Genomic DNA, 27,139 nt, shown 5'->3' with positions numbered 1-27,139 from the left:
AAGGACTGCAAGTGGTTTTGATACTATTTGGGTAATAGTTGATCGTCTCACCAAATCAGCACACTTCCTGCCAATAAGAGAAGATGACAAGATGGAGAAGTTAGCACGACTGTATTTGAAGGAAGTCATCTCCAGACATGGAATACCAATCTCTATTATCTCTGATAGGGATGACAGATTTATTTCATGATTCTGGCAGACATTACAGCAATCATTAGGAACTCGTCTAGACATGAGTACCGCCTATCATCCACAAACTGATGGGCAGAGTGAAAGGACGATACAAACGCTTGAAGACATGCTACGAGCATGTGTTATTGATTTCGGAAACAGTTGGGATCGACATCTACCGTTAGCATAATTTTCCTACAACAATAGCTACCATTCAAGCATTGAGATGGCTCCGTTTGAAGCACTTTATGGTAGAAAGTGCAGGTCTCCGATTTGTTGGAGTGAAGTGGGGTATAGATAGATTATGGGTCCGAAGATAATACAAGAAACTACTGAGAAGATCATCCAAATTCAACAACGGTTGAAAACCGCCCAAAGTCGACAAAAGAGCTACGCCGACATTAAAAGAAAAGATATAGAATTTGAAATTGGAGAGATGGTCATGCTTAAGGTTGCACCTTGGAAAGGTGTTGTTCAATTTGGTAAACGAGGGAAATTAAATCCAAGGTATATTGGACCATTCAAGATTATTGATTGTGTCGGACCAGTAGCTTACCGACTTGAGTTACCTCAACAACTCGCGGCTGTACATAACACTTTCCACGTCTCGAATTTGAAGAAATGTTTTGCTAAAGAAGATCTCACTATTCCATTGAACGAAATCCAAATCAATGAAAAACTTCAATTCATTGAAGAACCCGTTGAAATAATGGATCGTGAGGTTAAGAGACTTAAACAAAACAAGATACCGATTGTTAAGGTTCGATAGAATGCTCATAGAGGACCCGAGTTCACCTGGGAACGAGAAGATCAGATGAAGAAGAAGTACCCACACTTATTTCCAGAAGATGAGCCAACACCTCCAATCGCTTAAAATTTCGGGACGAAATTTATTTAACGGGTAGGTACTGTAGTGACCCGAACTTTTCCGAACCTTTCTATGATTATATGTTTAATGAAAACTATATTTACATGATTAAATGTTTCCAACACGTTAAGCAATCAAACTTGTTAAGACTTGGTTAATTGAAACGGAAATTTTGTAAACGTCTGATTACCCAGTTTGACCAATGATTCACGAACGCTATAAGTTGTATATGACATGATGATACATAAATGAATAAATATATATGTTTAACATGATATAATGATCATCAAGTATCTCATTAAAAATAGTAACAATAAGTTATATACTTAAAAAGGAGACTATTGACGTATGAAACTCGAAACGATACATATAACGATTATCGTTATAACCACGTCTTACTAAATATATATGAAGAATATTAATACATTGTTATATTATATATAACATGATAATATGATAATTAAATATATCATTAAGTGTATTAACAATGAACTACATAAGTAAAAACAAGACTACTAACTTAAGGATTTCGAAACGAGACATATATGTAACGATTATCGTTGTAACGACATTTAAATGTATATATCATATTAAGATATATTAATATATCATAATATCATGATAATATAATAATTTAAAATCTCATTTGATATTATAAACTTTGGGTTAACAACATTTAACAAGATCGTTAACCAAAAGGTCTCAAAACAACACTTACATGTAACGACTAACGATGACTTAACGACTCAGTTAAAATGTATATACATGTAGTGTTTTAATATGTATTCATACACTTTTGAAAGACTTCAAGACACTTATCAAAATACTTCTACTTAACAAAAATGCTTACAATTACATCCTCGTTCAGTTTCATCAACAATTCTACTCGTATGCACCCGTATTCGTACTCGTACAATACACAGCTTTTAGATGTATGTACTATTGGTATATACACTCCAATGATCAGCTCTTAGCAGCCCATGTGAGTCACCTAACACATGTGGGAACCATCATTTGGCAACTAGCATGAAATATCTCATAAAATTACAAAAATATGAGTAATCATTCATGACTTATTTACATGAAAACAAAATTACATATCCTTTATATCTAATCGATACACCAACGACCAAAAACACCTACAAACACTTTAATTCTTCAATTTTATTCATCTAATTGATCTCTCTCAAGTTCTAACTTCAAGTTCTAAGTTTTCTTCATAAATTCTACAAGTTCTAGTTACATAAAATCAAGAATACTTTCAAGTTTGCTAGCTCACTTCCAATCTTGTAAGGTGATCATCCAACCTCAAGAAATCTTTGTTTCTTACAGTAGGTTATCATTCTAATACAAGGTAATAATCATATTCAAACTTTGGTTCAATTTATATAACTATAACAATCTTATTTCAAGTGATGATCTTACTTGAACTTGTTTTCGTGTCATGATTCTGCTTCAAGAACTTCGAGCCATCCAAGGATCCGTTGAAGCTAGATCCATTTTTCTCTTTTCCAGTAGGTTTATCCAAGGAACTTAAGGTAGTAATGATGTTCATAACATCATTCGATTCATACATAAAAAGCTATCATATTTGAAGTGGTAAACTAGTAATCACTAGAACATAGTTTAGTTAATTCTAAACTTGTTCGCAAATAAAGTTAATCCTTCTAAATACACTTTTAAAATCAACTATATACATGATCTATATCTATATGATATGCTAACTTAATGATTTAAAACCCGAAAACACGATAAACACCATAAAACCGGGTTTACGCCGTCGTAGTTACAACCGGGGGCTGTTTTGGTTTGGATAATTAAAAACTATGAAAAACTTTGATTTAAAAGCTATACTTCTGGAAAAATGATTTTTCTTATGAACATGAAACCATATCCAAAAATCATGGTTAAACTCAAAGTGAAAGTATGTTTTTCAAAACAGTCATCAAAATGTCGTTCTTTCGACGAAAATGACTACCTCTTTTAAAAACGACTTGTAACTTGTATTTCCGACTATAAACCTATACCTTTTCTGTTTAGTTTCATAAAGTCAAGTTCAATACGAAACCGTGGCCGCTTAAATCACTCAAAACGGATTAGAAACGAAGAAATGGCGAGCAAAACAAAATTGGTAAAAACTACTCATTTTAGCTACGTGAAAATTGGTAACAAATCTATTCCAACCATAACTTAATCAACTTGTATTGTATATTATGTAATCTTGAGATACCATAGACACGTATACAATGTTTCGACCTATCATGTCGACACATCTATATATATATCGGAACAACCATAGACACTCTATATGTGAATGTTGGAGTTAGCTATACAGGGTTGAGGTTGATTCCAAAATATATATAGTTTGAGTTGTGATCAATACTGAGATATTTATACACTGGGTCGTGGATTGATTCAAGATAATATATATCGATTTATTTCTGTACATCTAACTGTGGACAACTAGTTGTAGGTTACTAACGAGGACAGCTGACTTAATAAACTTAAAACATCAAAATGTATTAAAAGTGTTGTAAATATATTTTGAACATACTTTGATATATATGTACATATTTGTTATAGGTTCGTGAATCGACCAGTGGCCAAGTCTTACTTCCCGACGAAGTAAAAAATCTGTGAAAGTGAGTTATAGTCCCACTTTTAAAATCTAATATTTTTGGGATGAGAATACATGCAGGTTTTATAAATGATTTACAAAATAGACACAAGTATGTGAAACTACATTCTATGGTTGAATTATCGAAATAGAATATGCCCCTTTTTATTAAGTCTGGTAATCTAAGAATTAGGGAACAGACACCCTAATTGACGCGAATCCTAAAGATAGATCTATTGGGCCTAACAAACCCCATCCAAAGTACCGGATGCTTTAGTACTTCGAAATTTATATCATATCCGAAGGGTGTCCCGGAATGATGGGGATATTCTTAAATATGCATCTTGTTAATGTCGGTTACCAGGTGTTCACCATATGAATGATTTTTATCTCTATGTATGGGATGTGTATTGAAATATGAAATCTTGTGGTCTATTATTATGATTTGATAATATATAGGTTAAACCTATAACTCACCAACATTTTTGTTGACGTTTTAAGCATGTTTATTCTCAGGTGATTATTAAGAGCTTTCGCTGTCGCATACTTAAATAAGGACGAGATTTGGAGTCCATGCTTGTATGATATTGTGTAAAAACTGCATTCAAGAAACTTATTTCGTTGTAACATATTTGTATTGTAAACCATTATGTAATGGTCGCGTGTAAACAGGATATTTTAGATTATCATTATTTGATAATCTACGTAAAGCTTTTTAAACCTTTATTGATGAAATAAAGGTTATGGTTTGTTTTAAAATGAATGCAGTCTTTGAAAAACGTCTCATATAGAGGTCAAAACCTCGCAACAAAATCAATTAATATGGAACGTTTTTAATCAATAAGAACGGGACATTTCACCAACCCTGCATTGTTCAGTTCCGTCGTATGCATATTTTTACTACAAAATATCGTATCGTGAGTTTCATTACTCCCTTTTTAAATGTTTTTGCAATATATATTTTTGGGACTGAGAATATACATGCGCTTTGATAACTGTTTTACGAAATAGACACAAGTAATCGAAACTACATTATATGGTTGAATGATCGAAGCCGAATATGCCCCTTTTGCTTGGTAGCCTAAGAATTAGTAAACCGATCTACTAATTGACGCGAATCCTAAAGATAGATCTATTGGGCCTAACAAACCCCATCCAAAGTACCGGATGCTTTAGTACTTCGAATTTGTTTTTATCATGTCCGATGGCTGTCCCGGAATGATAGGGGATATTCTTATATGCATCTTGTTAATGTCGGTTACCAGTGTTCAATCCATATGAATGATTATTTTTGTCTCTATGCATGGGAAGTATATTTATGAGAAATGAAAATGAAAATCTTGTGGTCTATTAAAATGATGAAAATGATCGTTTATGATAAACTAATGAACTCACCAACCTTTTGGTTGACACTTTAAAGCATGTTTATTCTCAGGTGTTAAAGAAATCTTCCGTTGTGCATTTACTCATTTTAAAGATATTACTTGGAGTCATTCATGGCATATTTCAAATGATGTTGCATTCAAGTCGTTGAGTTCAGTAAAGATTATGATTAAGTAAATGACATATTAGATCATTTATAGATGGATATTATGAAATGGTATGCATGCCTGTCAACTTTCGATGTAATGAAAGTTTGTCTTTTAAAACGAATGCAATGTTTGTAAAATGTATCATATATAGGTCAAATACCTCGCGATGTAATCATATGTTATTGTATTCGTTCTTATGGATTAGGACGGGTCTTTACATTTGTTAGTGCATATCCGTGAATCCCTAGTTCCATACTCGTTAAATGTATAATTTAGTCTGTAATATATAACATTGCGACTATTAAATATTTGTTAATATACGTAAACAGTCAAATCAATAGTTAAACTAATCTTACAGTTGACCGACTGTAATCAGTCGATCGACAGTGAACTCTGTCGACCGACAGTCAAGGTCGGTGTAAGTTGATCTTCGATCGACTCAACAGACAGTCGACCGACTGACGGAGTCAGTCGACCAACTGTCTCTGCAGACAGTATATAAACGGGTTTAAGCATCATTTGTTTGGTTACACATCATATTAACCCTAGGTCGTCTGCAACTCGGTCCCTACGTTCAAATACCACAGAATATTACGTTTAGGCTTTGTGTTAATCAAGTATCATCTTGGTTTGACTCATATAAATCTGAAAACCTTTAGTATATTCGTTTATTTCATATTGTAGTGTATTCTGTAGCGACCCGACCAAAACCGTTATTGACGGCGCCGCTACTTAGGTCCCGTTGCGGGGTCATAGTCCCTATATGAGACGCGTTTGACCAAAATTATGTCGCATTCATTTGAAACGTGCATGACTTGCAAAGTTTAGTTCACCAAACGGATCGACAACAAGTTTAAGTTTACAAAAGTAGTAAAGTACGAATGAAATATCTTGCGACATAATTAGTTTAAAATCACAGTTGCTATAAATAGCGTAAGTATGTAAACAATATGTTTGAATCCAAAGGTGCTATCACTAGCGTATGCATGTATGTATGCTTGACTCCAAGCAAGAAATCAGAGTGTATGCATGTATGCTTGACCCCAAGCAAGTATGAATGTACGCGGAAGCATGTATCAAATAGCCATGTATGAACCTGAGAAACATATAGAAAACTGTCAACGAAAAACGTTGGTGAAATCATAGGTGTATTAGTAAACGTTATATTTTGAACCACAAGATTTAGTATTTCCATAAATTGATCATCCAAAAGTTGCATTCCAAAAGTTGGTTCGCGAGCACCCAATTATCAAAGCTTAACATTCCTTCCATTGTATACCCCATCACTTAGTGCTAGAACAAACACTGATTCTCGAAAATATATTTCATCCGTAGACGGTAGCGAACCGTCAAAGATGAGGGTTGTCAACCCATATGGCCATATAACATAAGTTCTCGCTTACACCCGGCAAGTGTAACTAATGATAATCGAATTGAGGATTTTCGTTCTAAACTCGCTGTAGAATGTTTGTTTTCCTTGTTCTTGTGTTCAAAGTATAAAAGCAAGTAGTACAAAATGTAACAAAGTATATGTTTCTCAGCCCACAATTTAAAAGTATAAAAAGTTGTTGAAAAGGTGGGACTATGATCTCACCTCGAGTGCACGAGTATAAAAGTACTTCACAAAGTAACGTATGCATGAAAGTTGCTTAGCCTTGACCTAAACAAGTAAGTTGTGTCAATTAACCGGTTACGACACAAGGTCGGGTGAAATGTGTTCAATTAGTCCTATGGCTCGTTACGACTCTATTAAGTATAGCATGTGAATCACGTTGTCAAGTTTCATACAAGAAACAAGTATAAAAGCATGTTAGAATGTTTGTATAAAAGTTTGGTTAAGTTTGACTAAAAGTCAAACTTGGTCAAAGTCAACGAAAAAGTCAACACGTTCGGGTCGGGTCCCAAACTATTTTTCTAAGCTTAGAAGTCATATATGAGCATGTTGGCCAAGTTACATGTTAATCGGAGGTGCGTAGCATAGCAAACATTTTTGGTAAAAAGGGACAAATGGGACAGAAGCTGGACACGTTATACGCCGCGCCGCGGCCAGGCCTGTCGCGCCGCGACAAAAGCCGTGGCCTGGTCCCTGGCCTGTTTCACTTGTTCAAGACTTGGAAATTTTCAAACAAACGCAAAACGCAAACCGCAAACAATTAGAAGACGTATGTTATACCGTTGGAAAGCTCTTTTGACAAGGAACACAACTAAACATGTTTCATCAAACAAAAACATCATTTTCCATAACCGATTTCTCGTCAAGTGATCATTTAAAAGTCCATTTTCAAAGTTTCAAGTTCATCAATTGCATTTTAAGTTTCGGGAATCCAATTCACACATATGATATGCCGTTTCGAAGGTAATTAAGCATACATTACAACTAATCACTAACAATTAACATTCCATGGCATTCAAGCATCAAAAGTTCATGTCAAGAACTATCAAACCCTAGTCAAACATCACAAAATCATTAATCGGGTTTTTGAAGTTTTCTTAATCAACCTACACATCCAAATGTGGCTAATGATACTAGTAACACAATTAAAACATGCACTTTAACAATCTAACAACATTAACTCATCCAAAATCAAGGATTAAGCAAACCCATTTCAAATGTTCAACTAGTTACTCAAAACAACAAATCGAGCAAGTAAATCATATATTCATGCTAGACACGAGCCATAGACACTAACTAACACCATTTCAAATCAAAAACACGAATTTAGAGAAATCTAGAGTTTTAGAAATGTTACCCAAACGAGATGAAGTTGGTATCAAATTGTAGAGGATGAAGAGAGGATTCCAAATATGTAATTTGTTTTGAAGTTTGCTTCCCGATCCGAATTTAGATGATGATTTATGTTTGTGTTCTTGAGAGAAAAAAAGAAAGAAAGAAAGAAGAAGAAATGGATGAATGAGGGGTGGAGGTGGTGAGTGGTTGACTAGTCAACTACTAGCCACCTCTTTGGTCAAGTGGCGGAACTAGTCCCTCAAGTTTCAGAGCGGGTGCGGGAATTAACCAAACGAATATTTTTAAAACGCAAGTTAACGAGAGATGTTATAATTAAATGACGGAATTATTATGAACGTTAGTCAACGGAAACTACGAATTTAAATACAAAAGATTATTATTAAAAAAAAAGACGGTGTTAAAAATAAATTTAACGGAAAAACGCGGGATGTTACATTATCCACACCTCAAAAGAAATTTCGTCCCGAAATTTAGTTGGAAGTAGTAGTTGTTGAATCTTACTCGAGATCTTGCGTTGTAAATTCTACGAATAAGTGAAGGTACGTCCTTGAGTATTTCCACGAATTTTGACGGTCGGGATCATATGTTGTTTTAAGGTTTGGCTTCCATGATTCATGGTTTCAACCGGTCCTCCTAGGAAGTGAGGGTTATCGTCGATAGTGAGTTCATCAAAGGAGATAACAAGTTCTTGTTTCGCAAAACACGTCTTTGAGTTGATACATCGAATGTAGGATAAACGGAGACCCAAAATGAGTCGGAAAAGTCTAAACGGCTAGCGACGGGTCCAAAACACCCCAAGAATTTAAAGGATCAAAATATCGCGGATTTAGCTTCCTACGTTTCCCGAAACGGATTGCACCTTTCCAAGGTGCGACTCTTAACGTGACACAGTTTCCCACGTGGAATTTGAAATGTTTACGTCTAACATCGGCGTAACTCTTGGTGATTACGAGTCGCGTAGGGTTTTACCTGAATATGAATAAATTTTCTCGGTTGTTCATGAATAACCTCGGCCCCGGTGAATTGATCATTGTTTACTTTGTTCGACAAAAGAGAATGACGTTTCCGGTCACATGTGGTTTCAAAAGGAGTGACGTTAAAACTCGAATGAAAATCATTGTAGTACGAGGATTCGGTTTAAGGAAAATACTTTTCTCAAGTAAGTTTGAAGTTGGTAATACAAACTTGTATTATGGTTTCCAAGGTTTAAATCGCATGTTTGTTCGGTCCGTCGGGTTGTGGATGGTACGCGGTACTCATGTCTAAACGCGGTCCCGAGGCTTTTTGTAAGTCTAGAAATGAAACGAGGATCTCGATCCGAAACGAGGTACATTTCCTTAAGGCATATCGAACAAGTTTGCTAGGAATGGAAAACGTTAGCTAGGAAAAGTTTCTCAAGAAAATTCGCGTCGCGGAAGATTCATCGGTTTCCAAAAACGTTCGTCGGAACTATTCACCCTCGAGGTGAATACTAGTATTACGTGGAGAGTCCCTCCCTCCATTGAAAGTTTAAAATAAAGATTTCCTGAACCGGAATTACGAGGGTGATGCAAGAGAAGTTTCCGCCCCGATGTGAGCATAACGAGTAAATTGTAGTTAGTCAACAAGACTGCGCGAGGACGAGCTAGTATACCCGTGTGACATACGGTTGAAGTCGAATGGAATCGGTAATTCATTCGGAAGCATAAATATAATTTGACAATAATTGAAGGTGTGTCCCCGGTATGGTTGTTATAAATATTCTCGGAGTTTTCGGATGTCCAAACCTGAAAAGATGAAGTCATGTACATGGCACATGGTGGTGTTTAGGTTGATCGAGTCTAACCACCATCACGTGTCACTAGAACTTTGGTATGTCTTACCGTAATATAACCACGTTGATCGAGTGTCGTTATATTACGCTAACTCATACCTCCATTCCCACATCACTCTATAGATTCAAGTTCGTGTCATCGCGAAAATCTAAAATAAACAAAATGTAACGACGTCTCAAACGTGACTCGTATTAAATCGAAAGAATTGGTGCAACTCTGAAGATGCGTTCCCCGAGGGAAGTGTATAGTTGATTGTTTACGTCAATGTGGTTCGAGTCAGACAATATGTATTTAGGTATGAAAAGAGTAACGAGTCATGATAACAAGTAGTACGCAACCGTAGCGATAAATAGTGATGACGATACTCATCTAGAGTAGTGACGGTGACTTTACAATACTCATGGATAGTAAGCTAAGACGGGGTGGATAACAACCAAAGAATTAGAGTTCCCGAGCTAGAGTGGCTAACGAAGTCGCGGTCATCCGTACGCGTATGAATCTTGAATTCACGTGTTTTACCAAAAATTGGCGGAATACGAGTTCGTATGATGAAAGTTTGGGTACCATTAAAAAGTTTGCCTAAGAATGATTCAAGTATAATGCACAAGTAGTCAAGTAAGTGTTATCTATAGCAAATGTATGTCAGAATGCAATGGCTAACTATCCGGTTGTAGTCTAGACTCACTAATGCGTCCTAACGACTCTGTTAGACACACTAATGCACGTCCTAGTTCCCTACAACCAACGCTCTGATACCATCTGTAGCGACCCGACCAAAACCGTTATTGACGGCGCCGCTACTTAGGTCCCGTTGCGGGGTCATAGTCCCTATATGAGACGCGTTTGACCAAAATTATGTCGCATTCATTTGAAACGTGCATGACTTGCAAAGTTTAGTTCACCAAACGGATCGACAACAAGTTTAAGTTTACAAAAGTAGTAAAGTACGAATGAAATATCTTGCGACATAATTAGTTTAAAATCACAGTTGCTATAAATAGCGTAAGTATGTAAACAATATGTTTGAATCCAAAGGTGCTATCACTAGCGTATGCATGTATGTATGCTTGACTCCAAGCAAGAAATCAGAGTGTATGCATGTATGCTTGACCCCAAGCAAGTATGAATGTACGCGGAAGCATGTATCAAATAGCCATGTATGAACCTGAGAAACATATAGAAAACTGTCAACGAAAAACGTTGGTGAAATCATAGGTGTATTAGTAAACGTTATATTTTGAACCACAAGATTTAGTATTTCCATAAATTGATCATCCAAAAGTTGCATTCCAAAAGTTGGTTCGCGAGCACCCAATTATCAAAGCTTAACATTCCTTCCATTGTATACCCCATCACTTAGTGCTAGAACAAACACTGATTCTCGAAAATATATTTCATCCGTAGACGGTAGCGAACCGTCAAAGATGAGGGTTGTCAACCCATATGGCCATATAACATAAGTTCTCGCTTACACCCGGCAAGTGTAACTAATGATAATCGAATTGAGGATTTTCGTTCTAAACTCGCTGTAGAATGTTTGTTTTCCTTGTTCTTGTGTTCAAAGTATAAAAGCAAGTAGTACAAAATGTAACAAAGTATATGTTTCTCAGCCCACAATTTAAAAGTATAAAAAGTTGTTGAAAAGGTGGGACTATGATCTCACCTCGAGTGCACGAGTATAAAAGTACTTCACAAAGTAACGTATGCATGAAAGTTGCTTAGCCTTGACCTAAACAAGTAAGTTGTGTCAATTAACCGGTTACGACACAAGGTCGGGTGAAATGTGTTCAATTAGTCCTATGGCTCGTTACGACTCTATTAAGTATAGCATGTGAATCACGTTGTCAAGTTTCATACAAGAAACAAGTATAAAAGCATGTTAGAATGTTTGTATAAAAGTTTGGTTAAGTTTGACTAAAAGTCAAACTTGGTCAAAGTCAACGAAAAAGTCAACACGTTCGGGTCGGGTCCCAAACTATTTTTCTAAGCTTAGAAGTCATATATGAGCATGTTGGCCAAGTTACATGTTAATCGGAGGTGCGTAGCATAGCAAACATTTTTGGTAAAAAGGGACAAATGGGACAGAAGCTGGACACGTTATACGCCGCGCCGCGGCCAGGCCTGTCGCGCCGCGACAAAAGCCGTGGCCTGGTCCCTGGCCTGTTTCACTTGTTCAAGACTTGGAAATTTTCAAACAAACGCAAAACGCAAACCGCAAACAATTAGAAGACGTATCTTATACCGTTGGAAAGCTCTTTTGACAAGGAACACAACTAAACATGTTTCATCAAACAAAAACATCATTTTCCATAACCGATTTCTCGTCAAGTGATCATTTAAAAGTCCATTTTCAAAGTTTCAAGTTCATCAATTGCATTTTAAGTTTCGGGAATCCAATTCACACATATGATATGCCGTTTCGAAGGTAATTAAGCATACATTACAACTAATCACTAACAATTAACATTCCATGGCATTCAAGCATCAAAAGTTCATGTCAAGAACTATCAAACCCTAGTCAAACATCACAAAATCATTAATCGGGTTTTTGAAGTTTTCTTAATCAACCTACACATCCAAATGTGGCTAATGATACTAGTAACACAATTAAAACATGCACTTTAACAATCTAACAACATTAACTCATCCAAAATCAAGGATTAAGCAAACCCATTTCAAATGTTCAACTAGTTACTCAAAACAACAAATCGAGCAAGTAAATCATATATTCATGCTAGACACGAGCCATAGACACTAACTAACACCATTTCAAATCAAAAACACGAATTTAGAGAAATCTAGAGTTTTAGAAATGTTACCCAAACGAGATGAAGTTGGTATCAAATTGTAGAGGATGAAGAGAGGATTCCAAATATGTAATTTGTTTTGAAGTTTGCTTCCCGATCCGAATTTAGATGATGATTTATGTTTGTGTTCTTGAGAGAAAAAAAGAAAGAAAGAAAGAAGAAGAAATGGATGAATGAGGGGTGGAGGTGGTGAGTGGTTGACTAGTCAACTACTAGCCACCTCTTTGGTCAAGTGGCGGAACTAGTCCCTCAAGTTTCAGAGCGGGTGCGGGAATTAACCAAACGAATATTTTTAAAACGCAAGTTAACGAGAGATGTTATAATTAAATGACGGAATTATTATGAACGTTAGTCAACGGAAACTACGAATTTAAATACGAAAGATTATTATTAAAAAAAAGACGGTGTTAAAAATAAATTTAACGGAAAAACGCGGGATGTTACATATTCCGCCTCTAATTCATGTTAGATTGATTCTAAATCTTCGAAGTGTGTTTACAATAGTACAATTATGATTTTTATTTATATTATTTATTTATTTATTTTATCTCTTACATATTAATTGACATGGTAAATCAGTAATTGAGAGCATCTCAATCTTTGGAACAGAAGTATAATAGGAAAATTTTCTTAACAATGTAAAATATAAAATTATTATGATTATGATGATGATTATTATTATTATTATTATTATTATTATTATAATAATAATAAACTTAAAAGTTTTAAAACTTACAAAAAATTAGTGGGAAGCCTAGAGACAATCTGGGCCCCCACACCTCTAGCAATAGCAAAACCTATCCTAGTAAAAATATGAGCAGCAGCACCGGCACCAATATCTTGCGCCATCGAACTCTTCTGAACCCGCTTAAGCAAAGAAACAGCCTCCTTCTCTAATTCCCCAAGGGAAGAAAATGAGAAAGGAATGAAACCATAACCAATCGCCTGATAGCAAGATTCGTACTTGACCCGCTTCCGACGAGCCGCCTCAACCACAGCACGTCCAGGGACAAAGTCAGAAAGCCCAGACTGTGTCAAAGGAGAAGACCCTGTCAAGTCAACACAGACATCGCGACCACAATCCCAGGAATAAAGTAACACATCTGCAGGTCTGAGGGCCCTGTCGTTCCCTCCAGACAACCCAATGTCAACCTCCTTTCTCGCAGAAATCCCAGATCGATAACAAACATCAACAAGGGAATCCCGAACAATATTATGTCGATGCTTAATACCCACCATACCAGCACAAGACACCGCGTGATCCCCGAAAATATCCCCAGTAAAAACCCTTGAACAGGCAGAGCATGCCGTCGAGATAGAGAACAATGGAACACCTAACCGGTAGCACAACACACATCGGTAAGTCTTTGCGTTCATCGTCTGACCCAACCCCAAAATAGGGACTGCCCTTAGCCAAGCAGAGGTGTGAACACCCTGCTGTGATTTCCATAAGGCCGATTGTCGGGGAGATAACGAAAAAGTGGATTCTGCAGAAGCGGTAACCTTTGTGAAATAAACATCTGCCAATTTCTTCATGAGTATTGGGGCAGCGACCTCACTCGGATTACCTAAAATATCAAACCCAACCGTATTATTAAACAGACCCAATGCATCTTCAAAAGCATGACCAAGACCAACAATACCCGCATGACGTAGGAGCTTGGTCTGCAACCCAGCAGTCTGTAACCGAGAAGCCAGAAAAGCATAATGACTAACATCTCCCGCCGAATAAACACCAAGCCCTCCAAAAGCAAATGGCAAGGTGGCAAGCCGCCACTGCCAATCACCAAACCCAGGCCCTGAAGCAGTAACAATACGCTCCAAGGAAGATCGAAGGGCTCCATCGAAAGCGCGTTGAGCCGCCTCTAATATACTAGGAGGACAAGTACGCAAGGTAAAGTAGAGTTTAGAAACTCCCGTACATGCCCTAAGCAACAACAACTCACACTGAGGATCATCAAGCTTAGCAACCTTATCCATAAGCGCAATGGACTTAGTCACCCTTTGCATCACTAGTTCACTACTAAAACCAGGATCGGAACTTGCGGGGGCCCCCAGCAACTTAACACCATTTAAAGGCCGAGCAATATTAGGAGGAAAGACACCTACTTGCCTGCTGCGAGGGTCCTCCGTAGGCCAGAAAATTTCTGTTTTTTTCAACGTTGAGATGTAGCCCAAAACGAGGCCCATCCTCCATAATCAAATGCAAAACCTTCCCCACCACCAAAGTGTCCCCAATAATAGTGCCATCATCCAAATACCACGCCTGAAGACAAACCTCAAAATTATCTCTGATTTTAGAAACCAAGGGTTGTAAGACCAAAGCAAAAAGCAGCGGACCAAGGGGATCACCCTGTTGCACCCCCCGAGAAGACCATAGTGTGTGGTTCCCATAATACAATCTGGCTGGATTAGAGTAGCAAAATTCAACCCACCGAGAAATGCTCGGACAAAGGCGGCGAACTTCACGTAACATGACCGTACGATCAACTAGATTGAAGGCATTTTGAAAATCAACTAATAACATAGAGAGGCCAACATCAGAGCCACGATCCTCAATCAACCGATTCACAGCATGAAGAATTGCCTCACCACCTGAAGAAACACCAACACCAAATTGAAGACCATCGAAGTAACTTCCCAAAGACTGGCCAACCATAGCCGCGCCAACCTTCGAAACAAGACGTCGCCAAACAGTACCCACAGCTATAGGACGAAGACCACCGCCGGGCTTGACAAGCGGTGTGAGGGGTGCACTAGCTATATACTCTCCTAATTCCATAGGGCACCTTCCAGCTAGAAAGAGATTAACGACCCCGGTAATAGAGCCAACCAACTCATCCGAGACTGCCACAGCAGCACCACTCAAGCAATCCATAAGGTGTTGTGCACGTAAACCATCCCTACCACATGAAGTGCCCCGAGGGAAACTTTTAATCTGGCCCAAAACAACAGCAGAAGTCGTAACGAGGTGAAGGTGATCAACCGTCATATCAGGCAAGGATGGAGCTATAGAAGAAGGGTGCTTAGACAGCAAGTCCGCCAGAGTGGCGTCATTATAAGGAGCAACGCCTGATGAAGAAAGAACACGAGCAGCAGCGGTGTAATGGCCATCACAAATCTTCCTATGACACTGCTTAATATTACGCTCTTCCAAATCAAGGACCTCATCATCAACCACTGACAACATAGGAGAATCCTCTGCCAAATACTCCCTCACAAGCTGTAAACTTCCACCCGCTGTCCCCCAAGAGCAAATAGCACGGGAAATATTCTCTTCCTGATGCCGACGCTTTATCGAAGACCTAGACTCACGACAACTCCGTGGCCGAAAGGTTTTAAGGGTACAAAGGGGTAACACCAACAAAGAGACCCAACTAGAAATGTCATCAGGCTTAGAGATCACCTTATCAAGAGCACCTTTCAAAACCCGAGAAAATCCCAAACGACACTTGGGAGGGATAGACTTAACCGTGCGAAACCCCTTAGAGAACAACCGATCAAGGAGAGCCACGTCAAAACCATCGTAATGATCACGTACCGAACCATCCTCAATACAAAGTCGAGCAGGAGAAGAGGGAGCTAGTGGCATGGAAAAATTATGAAGCACAAAACGAACCACACCATTTCCCTCATCGGGGGGCGACACATCCGGGCCCCTACCATGACGGCACTTAGCACGTACCGTGTGTGTTTTGTAGCAAACACCACATAACCAAATCCCCATACGCCTAAAAGTAACATCAGCCTCAGTATAAACACCTAAATTAGAAGTAAGCGAATGTCGAGTGATATCCCGCGCATCGATACCACAATGACGATCACTAAGATGCTTGATAAGAGAACTTCTAACTAGCCCATTTCCACTCCCATTTTGACAGCCACTAAGACCCACGAAGGGACAATGAAACTTCACAGCGGCATGCGACATAGCCGCACACAACCTTTAGTTGTAGTGCATAGCTAAAATGACAATGCAAAATCCCCAAACACCAATATTATTATTATTATTATTATTATTATTATTATTATTATTCTATAAATTAAGAAATACAAATAAAAAATACAGTAGAAAAAGAAATAGAGATAGATAAATACACGTTCAAGCGAGTACGCGGAAGAAACGCGTGGGCGTATCCAAGTAAACGAGTCGATGCACTACGTGTTATCTGCACGTTCTGTCTATAAATACTCCCATTCACCTTATTCATTTTAAATACATACATTTTAATTTTCATATCTTGTAAAATATCCCCAAAATAAATATCCTATTACAAAATCTGCGAATTTCAAATCAAACCTTCCGGTAAGCAATTTTCTCTCTTCAAATGTGTTAGTTTTTATTCTGTTATCCGTGGCTATAGCTATAATGAATATTTAGAGTTTAAATTTACGTATTGATGAATAAACGCGTTGATTATACTTTAATATCTTAATTTTTGTTTGCAATGATTATGATTATGATTATGATTATAATGAATATATTAGTTGTGCTGTGTTTATTGATGAAGACTGCAAATAATTGACGGTCAAATGCGTAAATGTTTGATCGTCAGTCCGTGTTTGGTTGTAATAAATTGAATTATGTTTTTAGTTTTAAATCTGTAGTAACCTAATTTTGAATTTGATATTAGGAATTGGATATGAAAAAGAATATATCCCCCTTTTGTTAGTTGACCAAAATGGTCAGATATTTTTGAGAAGTAAATCAGGGCTAGATGATGTGATGTGTTGAAAAGTATGCAGTGCCTGGTTTGACCTTTTGTTCTTAAAATAACCAAGATAAGTCTTTTTCTTAATTTTCTTACCTGAATTTGGTAAATGGTGCTATCTTTTCACCAAATCTGTAGGTCATGGATTATTGTGAACACTTTTACAAAATCTGTATTTTTATGTTACCAAACAAAACAACCAAGGTTAAGGTGTGACTGCGTGAGTAAAATGTACTCCAACAGAAATAGTTACTGAAAATGAAAGACACTTTCTAGGCTCTATTGTATTGGCACATACTAAAAATCAAATACTTAAAACCTTACTTTTTAACTTAAGATAGTATAGTATTCCATCCGTCCCAATTTAGTTGTCTCCATAGTTGAAGGAAATGTCACAAAAGTATTGACTTTTTGTTTACTTTTCAGTTTTATCCTTACTTTTTCTTTTCCTTTAATCCCATCTATCCACGTACATTAAGGGCATAATAGAACTTAATAATGGAATACTGCACAATAAATTAGCGACGGAGGGAGTAGTAGTTTATTGATGTTCATCCACCATTCCCTTGAGATTGTGGATTAACTTCCCATTTAGATAGTTTGACTCATTGTTTCCAACTTTCTCCTTCTTCAAAATATAATTAACTGCCCCTTTTTTGTGAAGCCCTTCGATCTTAACTCCTTATACTTGCCAATGTTTTGTGATTAATTTTATGTAAGTGGTTAATGACATACTAATTTAAATGCATTACAAGAAACATTGATAGTTATATACTCATAATATCATATTCATTATTATTCGGTAGCATATGTCTCTTTGTGACAATTGTTAAGAGTTGGTACCAAATCTGAAACCTCTCTATATGCTCTTGAAAGCAAACATTCATATTTTATTTTCCTGTGTTACTTATTGGAAATGGATTTTGGTGTTTGATTGTTGCAGGTGTAATACTAAATTGAAACAAAATGAGTGGAGACGATCAACATAACAATCAAGACAAAGGGTTGCTTTCCAATCTCGCCGGTTACGCTGCCGGGGCCGGACATCAACAACATGGTGGCGGTTACCCTCCGCAAGGAGCTTATCCTCCACAACACGGTGGGTATCCGCCACAAGGTTATCCTCCGCAACAAGGATACCCTCCACAAGGTTATCCTCCACAACAAGGTTACCCCCCACAAGGCTATCCCCCTGCTGGCTATCCTGGTCACTCAGCTCCTCCACATAACTCAGGAGGTACTATTCTCTAGTAACAATCTTGTATACATTTTTTTCATATTATATTGCCATGTGAATTTGCTTGTTATTGAAATAAATTATAAGAAGTCTTAATTGGATGTTTCTATGTTTCTTGAAAGAAGCAATTGAATTGAAGCTTAATACTTGGTTAAAACTCAGATGTCACAGTATAGTCAAGATTTTTCAATAGAGAAAGCATGTCAGATTGTTTAATTTTTTACAAGTCAACTTGTTACTCGTATTTTTTAAAATGTTTTTTTGGAAGTGTGTTCTGCTATAATAGTAGAATAGATTGATTGAATACTGAGTATTGTTGCAGACAATCTTTTGTATATTAATTTGTATGTTAAACTAAAGAATAACAGGATAATTCTATCTGATCGTTGAAAATAAGATATACCTTCTTGGGAGATATTTTAAACTTTTTACTTTTTAGGAGAACCGAATATGTAAAGCAAACTTTTTTTTTCCCTGGAAAGCATTGGTCTAAAACTATAAGTACTTATTCTGCTTTTAATGGTGAAAGATGCATGCTTTTTATCCTTAATTCTTATAATCTTTTTCAACTTGGTTCATATGTCATCATCATCAAAATTATAATTATAATCATAACTTAAACATTCATATGTATGATCAGGACATGGTGGTATGGGAGCAATGTTAGCTGGAGGCGCAGCAGCTGCTGCTGCAGCATATGGAGCTCATCAGCTGACTTCATCTCATGGGGGCCATGGAGGCCATAATGCATCACATGGAGGAGCCCATAACATGATTCCAGGCATGGGCAGCATGGGACATTTTAGCGGCGGCAAACATGGTAAGCATGGTGGTGGCAAGTTTAAGGCTGGCAAGCATGGAAAAGGCGGGAAACATGGAAAGTTTGGAAAGCACAAGGGAAAGATGTCCGGATTCAAGAAATGGAAGTAATTGTTATTTTGCTGTATATATATATATGACTTTTATTTATTTTCTGTTTTTAACTTTCTAAGAACGGAGTTTCTTGTTTATAGTTTGGATTGGCATTGCCAATTTATGCTTTCTTGATGGATTTTTATGGTTCGGGTTTTAAGATATTATGATAATAAAGGATCTTATATGTATGACTCTCGATGATGGTTGAAGATATTCTGAAATGATTGTGTATTAGCCTTGATAATAGTAAAAGTCGGTGCGATATTAACGTTTTCCGATTTATTTGACTCCTCACTAGGCTTGTGTTTGGTGTATAACGTGATCATTTTATCTATAAATGACAGATGTTAAACCACATTTAAATGGATGGTTAGATTAAATACTCCTGGTTACACTAAAGATTTAAAAAAAATCTTATAAAAGAGCTTAAAAATATCTTACAAAAGCCTTTGATTTAAAATTAATTTTATATTGGCTTTTGTTTGTATTCAAAGTTAGAGCACTTAATGGCGGGATTATATGAGCCAAATGTGGAGCAGTAAGAGTAAAAAAAAGGAGAATTGGGGAGATTTTGAATTCAACTACTTCTGGTGCAATTCTTGACAATTTGGCCAACGTCGCTACAGGGAAGAGTGCGGGTCGAAAGTATTGTATTTGTGCGGACATGAAGGGTAAAGGCTTTTGTAGGGGTGCACGTTCATGCTAGCAAGTTTCGTTTTGATCTTATGAAGAAGGTCGGGATTAAAGGCGGAGTCAAGGTGAGAGAAAAGGGTATGAAAAAGAGTGAAATGTAAAGACCCGTCCTAATCCATAAGAACGAATACAATAACATATGATTACATCGCGAGGTATTTGACCTCTATATGATACATTTTTCAAACATTCAATTCATTTTTAAAAGATAAACTTTCTTTACATCGAAAATTGACAGACATGCATACCATTTCATAATGTCCAACTATAAATGATCTAATCTGTCATTTACTTAATAATAATCTCTATTGAACTCAATGACTTGAATGCAACGTCTTTTGAAATATGCCATGATTGACTCCATGTAATATATTTAAAATGAGCAAATGCACAGCGGAAGATTTCTTTAATATCTGAGAATAAACATGCTTTAAAGTGTCAACCAAAAGGTTGGTGAGTTCATTATTTTAACATAATCGATCATTTTTATCATTTTAATAGACCACAAGATTTTTATTTCCATTTCTCATAAATATACGTCCCATGCATAGAGACAAAAATATCATTCATATGGATTGAACACCTGGTAACCGACCTTAACAAGATGCATATAGAATATCCCCATCATTCCGGGACACCCATCGGACATGATAAACTCGAAGTACTAAAGCATTCCAAATTCCAGAATGGGGCTTGTTGGGCCCGATAGATCTATCTTTAGGATTCGCGTCAATTTGGGGGTCTGTTCCCAAATTCTTAGGCTACCAAGCTAAAAAGGGGCATATTCGGCTTCGATCATTCAACCATATAATGTAGTTTCGATTACTTGTGTCTATTTCGTAAAACATTTATAAAAAATTGCGCATGTATACTCAGCCCAAAAATATAAAGGGTAAAAAGGTAAAATGAAACTCACCATACTGTATTTCGTAGTAAAAATACATATAACGTCATTGAACAAGTGCAAGGTTGGCCTCGGATTCACGAACCTAAATTAAGTATATATATTTATATGTTGGTCAATATTTGTCTACAAATTAGGTTATGTCATAGTGTACCACAATCCTAATGCTCGAGACTAATATGCAAAAGTCAACAAAAGTCAATTTGACTAAAAAATGATTTTCAAAATTTATACATGATTATTATATAGTTTAAATATCGCCGTTTTATATTTTTAAAAGATTTTATTAGAGTAAATAATATAATTCATTTGTTAAAAAATAACATTTTGTATAGAATAAAATTTATGAAGTTCATTTAATATCATAAAAATATAATGATATGTATTATTAATGAAATTATATTACGTGTAATAAGTTATCTTTGTATGACATATTCATTTGATAAAATAACATTGATAATAATAATAAGTAAAAGTTGTATTATTTTGTAATAATAATAATAATTATTATAATTCTATTAATAAAAATATTAATATTTATATTTACTAAAAGTGATATTATGATAAAACGATAATTCTAATTATGATAACTTTAATATTTACGATACTTTTTAATATTAACTTTAAAATAATAACTCTATTTAAAATGATAACAATAATGATATTTTATAATAACAATGATATTTCTATTAAAATGATAATTTTCGTTAAAATGATAGTTTTAATACTAACGATACTTTTAATAATAATAGTAATAATAAAAATAAGAACGGTAATTTTATCTAAATCAATATCTTACAATATTTTAATTTCATCATGATACTCATACTCATTATTTCCTAATCGATTCATTTAATAGCTTTTAATCGTTTTTTATAGCGCATTCATGTTAATGATAATAATAGTAATCATAATAATTAGGTGTTACTAATATTAGTTTTTAATTATAATAATACTAATGATAATAAGTATTATGATAATATTAATGATAATACTTAATTATAACTTTGATGATAATAACGATAGTAATAATAATAAAAATAATAATTTTTAATGATACTACCTTTTATTGATAATGATGATGATGATGATGATAATAATAATAATAATAATAATAATAATAATAATAATTAGATAAAAACTATCACGACGGTAATAACGACGATAATAATAATAATCATTTTTAATAATAATATAAAAATTCAATTGACTATAACTTCTGATCCGTTCATCGAAATCATTCGATATCTAAATGAAAAGTTCATAATTTTTCGCTAGCTTTCCAACGACATGCATATCTTATACCTTATCTCAACCGCATATGTAACTAATTCAAGATTCAACATAACATATCTAATGGCAATATCAAAAGTACAAGCATGCATAATCCTATATAATCGAGCACTAGTTAGGGATACACTATTAGTATGTAAAAATTAAATTATGAGTACTCACGTATCAATATTGAAATTCAATATTGCAGGAAAGGTACGTAAACGCAACGGAGATGATAAACACTAGATTGACCTCACGAGCATACCCATGAACCATACCAATCACCTCCATAGCTATAACCCATAATTTTCTTAGCCATATCCTACTCATAAAATCTATTTTTGAAATAACTTGCTCATGACCTCGTCGTAATATTTTATGTATAATACTAATAATAATAATAATATTAATATTAATAATAATATTAATATTAATAATCTTGATATTATTAATAATAATAATAATATAAATAATAATATTTCTATAAGGAGTACTAGATATAAAAAAATGAATGTATGTGTGTTCTTAAAACTAGATTACGTTTGCATTTATAGAATATTAACAAGTCTTGCACCTCATGCGATTGCATGAGGCTTGTTTGTGATGCTCATGCAATCGCATGAACCTACTTTTACAGCTCAATCGCATTAGTTCTTTTACCGACACCGTTTTTATATTATTTAATATATATATATATATATATATATATATATATATATATATATATATATATATATATATATATATATATATATATATATATAATTTATAGAATTAATTATATATTATATTATATTTATGTGCATGGTAAAAATGTAATTTTTGTTCAAATGACTCGTACGTTGTCACTCGACTCATGTACCACTTTCGATTTTTCGAACGCACTTTCGTACGTTTAGAAAACTAGCCTTTTACGTTACGCGACGTGTACCCTTATTAATAATTTGACTTACTCATCAATAAATTACCTTATAATAAAGGTAACTTATAAAATTTAGCGTTGTGGTCATTTGCTTCTATAAATCAGTGACTCGTTGTTTATCAAAATATATTATTTTAATTCAGGACGTTTTATGACTAAGTGAAAATATATATAATTGTATATTTTCATTTCGAAATATAAATTTGAGACAATATATAATATATAGTTTTTCAAAACTAATAATATTCAAATATATATATCTTGAAATCGTTTAAATAATAAGAAATATTATTTCGTAACATTTGTATTTGTAAAGTTTAAAATTGATATACTTTATTTATATAAAAAGATTTACAAAGACATTTTAATATTCCAATTACTTAATATTCCAATCATTTTATTACAAAGGTTATAATAGTAGAAGTTGTTATGTCATAAGACGTTCTTAAAAAGTCTATTATATCGAAAAGACGTTTTCGTAAAATCATATATGAATCATATCAGGTTTCAAGGTTTTAACTTCCAGTTTAATTATAACTCGTAGGATTAAGTCTAAAGGAAAAATCAAACGTAAGGAATCATCTTACTGTAAAATGTCGATCTATTTAACTTGTCAACATCTATTTTCTAATTTTCCTATATTCCCTAATTTCACTTTCACAATACCTAATATGAATGTTAATTAATTTATCTTATCAAAAGTCACGAGGCAATTATTGTAAGGCATGTATTGGAATTTAACAGAAATTTCCACCAATCTGACTAGCTCTCGCTACTTGACACTTTGTCCTTATTCGAAGATCACTTTACCATTTATTCCGAATATCGTTAAAAAGGAAAGATTTTCTAAATCAAAGTGGACCTCTTAATAGAGACTCAAAATCATAATTCAATGTATCTGATATTTCAATCTTTTGGTATTATCTTTTAATTCCATCGATAATTGTTCTAAATATATTTTGAAACAAATACGTTCATGTAAAGTATAATACCTCTAATACTTTGTTAATGTTTTCAAGTTATAATATATACACATATAGATATATAATCATATCTGTTCATATAATGGTTCGTGAATCATTGGAATTTGGTCGAGGTTAAATGAATGTATGAACATAGTTTAAAATCCTTGAGATTTAATTTAACAAACTTTTCTTATCGTGTCGGAATAATATAAAGATAAAGTTTAAATTTGGTCGGAAATTTTCGGGTCGTCACAGTACCTACCCGTTAAAGAAACTTCGTCCCGAAATTTGATTAGGATGGTCATGGCTGGCAATAAGTATGTTTTCATGACGCATATAAGCTGAAGATTAGGGTATTATCATCATTGAGTAATATGGATAAAACCATTTGATAAGTACGAGTGAAGCTATCACCAAAAGAGTGAAATGAGTAGGTATAGATTCGTCATATCTTTTGACGTAGATAGGATTGATTTCCAAGTTCAAGAGATTTGGATAAAATCTTCGTAATAAGATTTGATTCTCCGGTAACTAAGGGAACTAGGATCCGCTTTAATGCGATCATCCATTTTGATGGCTCTGTCGGATATTTTACTATAAATCGACTCCTTTCATTTCCTTACAACTCACACCTTCTCTTCTTTCTCCCTCACCTCATACTTTAAAGTATTTGTCAATATGCTCCATCCAGTTCTGATTCTTGATATATTCCTTACCTTCATATCTGTCATTCTTCTTTTTCATCTACCGCCGAAAGAATCTATTTACTTTTACTATACCCTTGGGTTTATAGTGTTTTTAGTCCTCCCGTGTCTTTATATTGCTATATGCATCGATATATATTGAAATGTCCCGTTCTTATTGATTAAAAACGTTCCATATTAATTGATTTCGTTGCGAGGTTTTGACCTCTATATGAGACGTTTTTCAAAGACTGCATTCATTTTTAAAACAAACCATAACCTTTATTTCATAGATAAAGGTTTTTAAAAAAGCTTTACGTAGATTATTAAATAATGATAATCTAAAATATCCTGTTTACACACGACCATTACATAATGGTTTACAATACAAATATGTTACAACAAAATAAGTTTCTTGAATGCAGTTTTTACACAATATCATACAAGCATGGACTCCAAATCTCGTCCTTATTTAAGTATGCGACAGCGGAAGCTCTTAATAATCACCTGAGAATAAACATGCTTAAAACGTCAACAAAAATGTTGGTGAGTTATAGGTTTAACCTATATATATCAAATCATAATAATAGACCACAAGATTTCATATTTCAATACACATCCCATACATAGAGATAAAAATCATTCATATGGTGAACACCTGGTAACCGACATTAACAAGATGCATATATAAGAATATCCCCATCATTCCGGGACACCCTTCGGATATGATATAAATTTCGAAGTACTAAAGCATCCGGTACTTTGGATGGGGTTTGTTAAGCCCAATAGATCTATCTTTAGGATTCGCGTCAATTAGGGTGTCTGTTCCCTAATTCTTAGATTACCAGACTTAATAAAAGGGGCATATTCGATTTCGATAATTCAACCATAGAATGTAGTTTCACGTACTTGTGTCTATTTTGTAAATCATTTATAAAACCTGCATGTATTCTCATCCCAAAAATATTAGATTTTAAAAGTGGGACTATAACTCACTTTCACAGATTTTTACTTCGTCGGGAAGTAAGACTTGGCCACTGGTTGATTCACGAACCTATAACAATATATACATATATATCAAAGTATGTTCAAAATATATTTACAACACTTTTAATATATTTTGATGTTTTAAGTTTATTAAGTCAGCTGTCCTCGTTAGTAACCTACAACTAGTTGTCCACAGTTAGATGTACAGAAATAAATCGATAAATATTATCTTGAATCAATCCACGACCCAGTGTATACGTATCTCAGTATTGATCACAACTCAAACTATATATATTTTGGAATCAACCTCAACCCTGTATAGCTAACTCCAACATTCACATATAGAGTGTCTATGGTTGTTCCGAAATATATATAGATGTGTCGACATGATAGGTCGAAACATTGTATACGTGTCTATGGTATCTCAAGATTACATAATATACAATACAAGTTGATTAAGTTATAGTTGGAATAGATTTGTTACCAATTTTTACGTAGCTAAAATGAGAAAAATTATCCAATCTTGTTTTACCCATAACTTCTTCATTTTAAATCCGTTTTGAGTGAATCAAATTGCTATGGTTTCATATTGAACTCTATTTTATGAATCTAAACAGAAAAAGTATAGGTTTATAGTCGGAAAAATAAGTTACAAGTCATTTTTGTAAAGGTAGTCATTTCAGTCGAAAGAACGACGTCTAGATGACCATTTTAGAAAACATACTTCCACTTTGAGTTTAACCATAATTTTTGGATATAGTTTCATGTTCATAATAAAAATCATTTTCTCAGAATAACAACTTTTAAATCAAAGTTTATCATAGTTTTTAATTAACTAACCCACAACAGCCCGCGGTGTTACTACGACGGCGTAAATCCGGTTTTACGGTGTTTTTCGTGTTTTCAGGTTTTAAATCATTAAGTTAGCATATCATATAGATATAGAACATGTGTTTAGTTGATTTTAAAATTCAAGTTAGAAGGATTAACTTTTGTTTGCGAACAAGTTTAGAATTAACTAAACTATGTTCTAGTGATTACAAGTTTAAACCTTCGAATAAGATAGCTTTATATGTATGAATCGAATGATGTTATGAACATCATTACTACCTTAAGTTCCTTGGATAAACCTACTGGAAAAGAGAAAAATGGATCTAGCTTCAACGGATCCTTGGATGGCTCGAAGTTCTTGAAGCAGAGTCATGACACGAAAACAAGTTCAAGTAAGATCATCACTTGAAATAAGATTGTTATAGTTATAGAAATTGAACCAAAGTTTGAATATGAT

At 34.7% G+C, this 27,139-nt stretch overlaps 2 protein-coding genes across 2 annotated transcripts; one reads left to right on the top strand and one right to left on the bottom strand.

Annotated features, from left to right (window-relative positions):
• Window positions 1–5,560: 5,560 nt before the first annotated feature.
• Window positions 5,561–14,568, bottom strand: LOC139841757 (uncharacterized). Its single transcript, XM_071831962.1, has 3 exons — window positions 14,202–14,568; window positions 13,491–14,126; window positions 5,561–5,673 (listed from the first exon to the last, which is right to left on the bottom strand). The coding sequence occupies exons 1-3, from the start codon at window positions 14,566–14,568 to the stop codon at window positions 5,561–5,563; spliced, it is 1,116 nt and encodes a 371-aa protein (XP_071688063.1).
• A 2,155-nt stretch (window positions 14,569–16,723) lies between these two features.
• Window positions 16,724–19,653, top strand: LOC139843750 (uncharacterized). Its single transcript, XM_071833896.1, has 3 exons — window positions 16,724–16,864; window positions 18,214–18,507; window positions 19,148–19,653. Exons 2-3 carry the CDS (start codon window positions 18,237–18,239, stop codon window positions 19,435–19,437), a joined length of 561 nt encoding a protein of 186 aa, XP_071689997.1. The 5' UTR covers window positions 16,724–16,864; window positions 18,214–18,236; the 3' UTR covers window positions 19,438–19,653.
• The last annotated feature ends 7,486 nt before the right edge of the window (window positions 19,654–27,139 follow it).

This window comes from Rutidosis leptorrhynchoides, chromosome 4, assembly GCF_046630445.1.
Source record: "Rutidosis leptorrhynchoides isolate AG116_Rl617_1_P2 chromosome 4, CSIRO_AGI_Rlap_v1, whole genome shotgun sequence".
NCBI lineage: Eukaryota > Viridiplantae > Streptophyta > Magnoliopsida > Asterales > Asteraceae > Rutidosis > Rutidosis leptorrhynchoides.
Note: the sequence above shows the minus strand (reverse complement) of the source record. Positions and strands in the feature narration are given on the sequence as shown.

Excerpts from the sequence above, each read along its gene's own strand:
- LOC139841757 (XM_071831962.1), bottom strand. The coding sequence starts at position 14,568 with ATGCAAAGGGTGACTAAGTCCATTGCGCTTATGGATAAGGTTGCTAAG. Across the intron at positions 14,127-14,201 it reads CAAGCTCCTACGTCATGCGG|GTAATCCGAGTGAGGTCGCT; the intron begins GTATTGTTGGTC and ends TTGATATTTTAG. Across the intron at positions 5,674-13,490 it reads CTATCAGGCGATTGGTTATG|AGACAGTTGGTCGACTGACT; the intron begins GTTTCATTCCTT and ends TACTGTCTGCAG.
- LOC139843750 (XM_071833896.1), top strand. The coding sequence starts at position 18,237 with ATGAGTGGAGACGATCAACATAACAATCAAGACAAAGGGTTGCTTTCC. Across the intron at positions 18,508-19,147 it reads TCCTCCACATAACTCAGGAG|GACATGGTGGTATGGGAGCA; the intron begins GTACTATTCTCT and ends ATGTATGATCAG.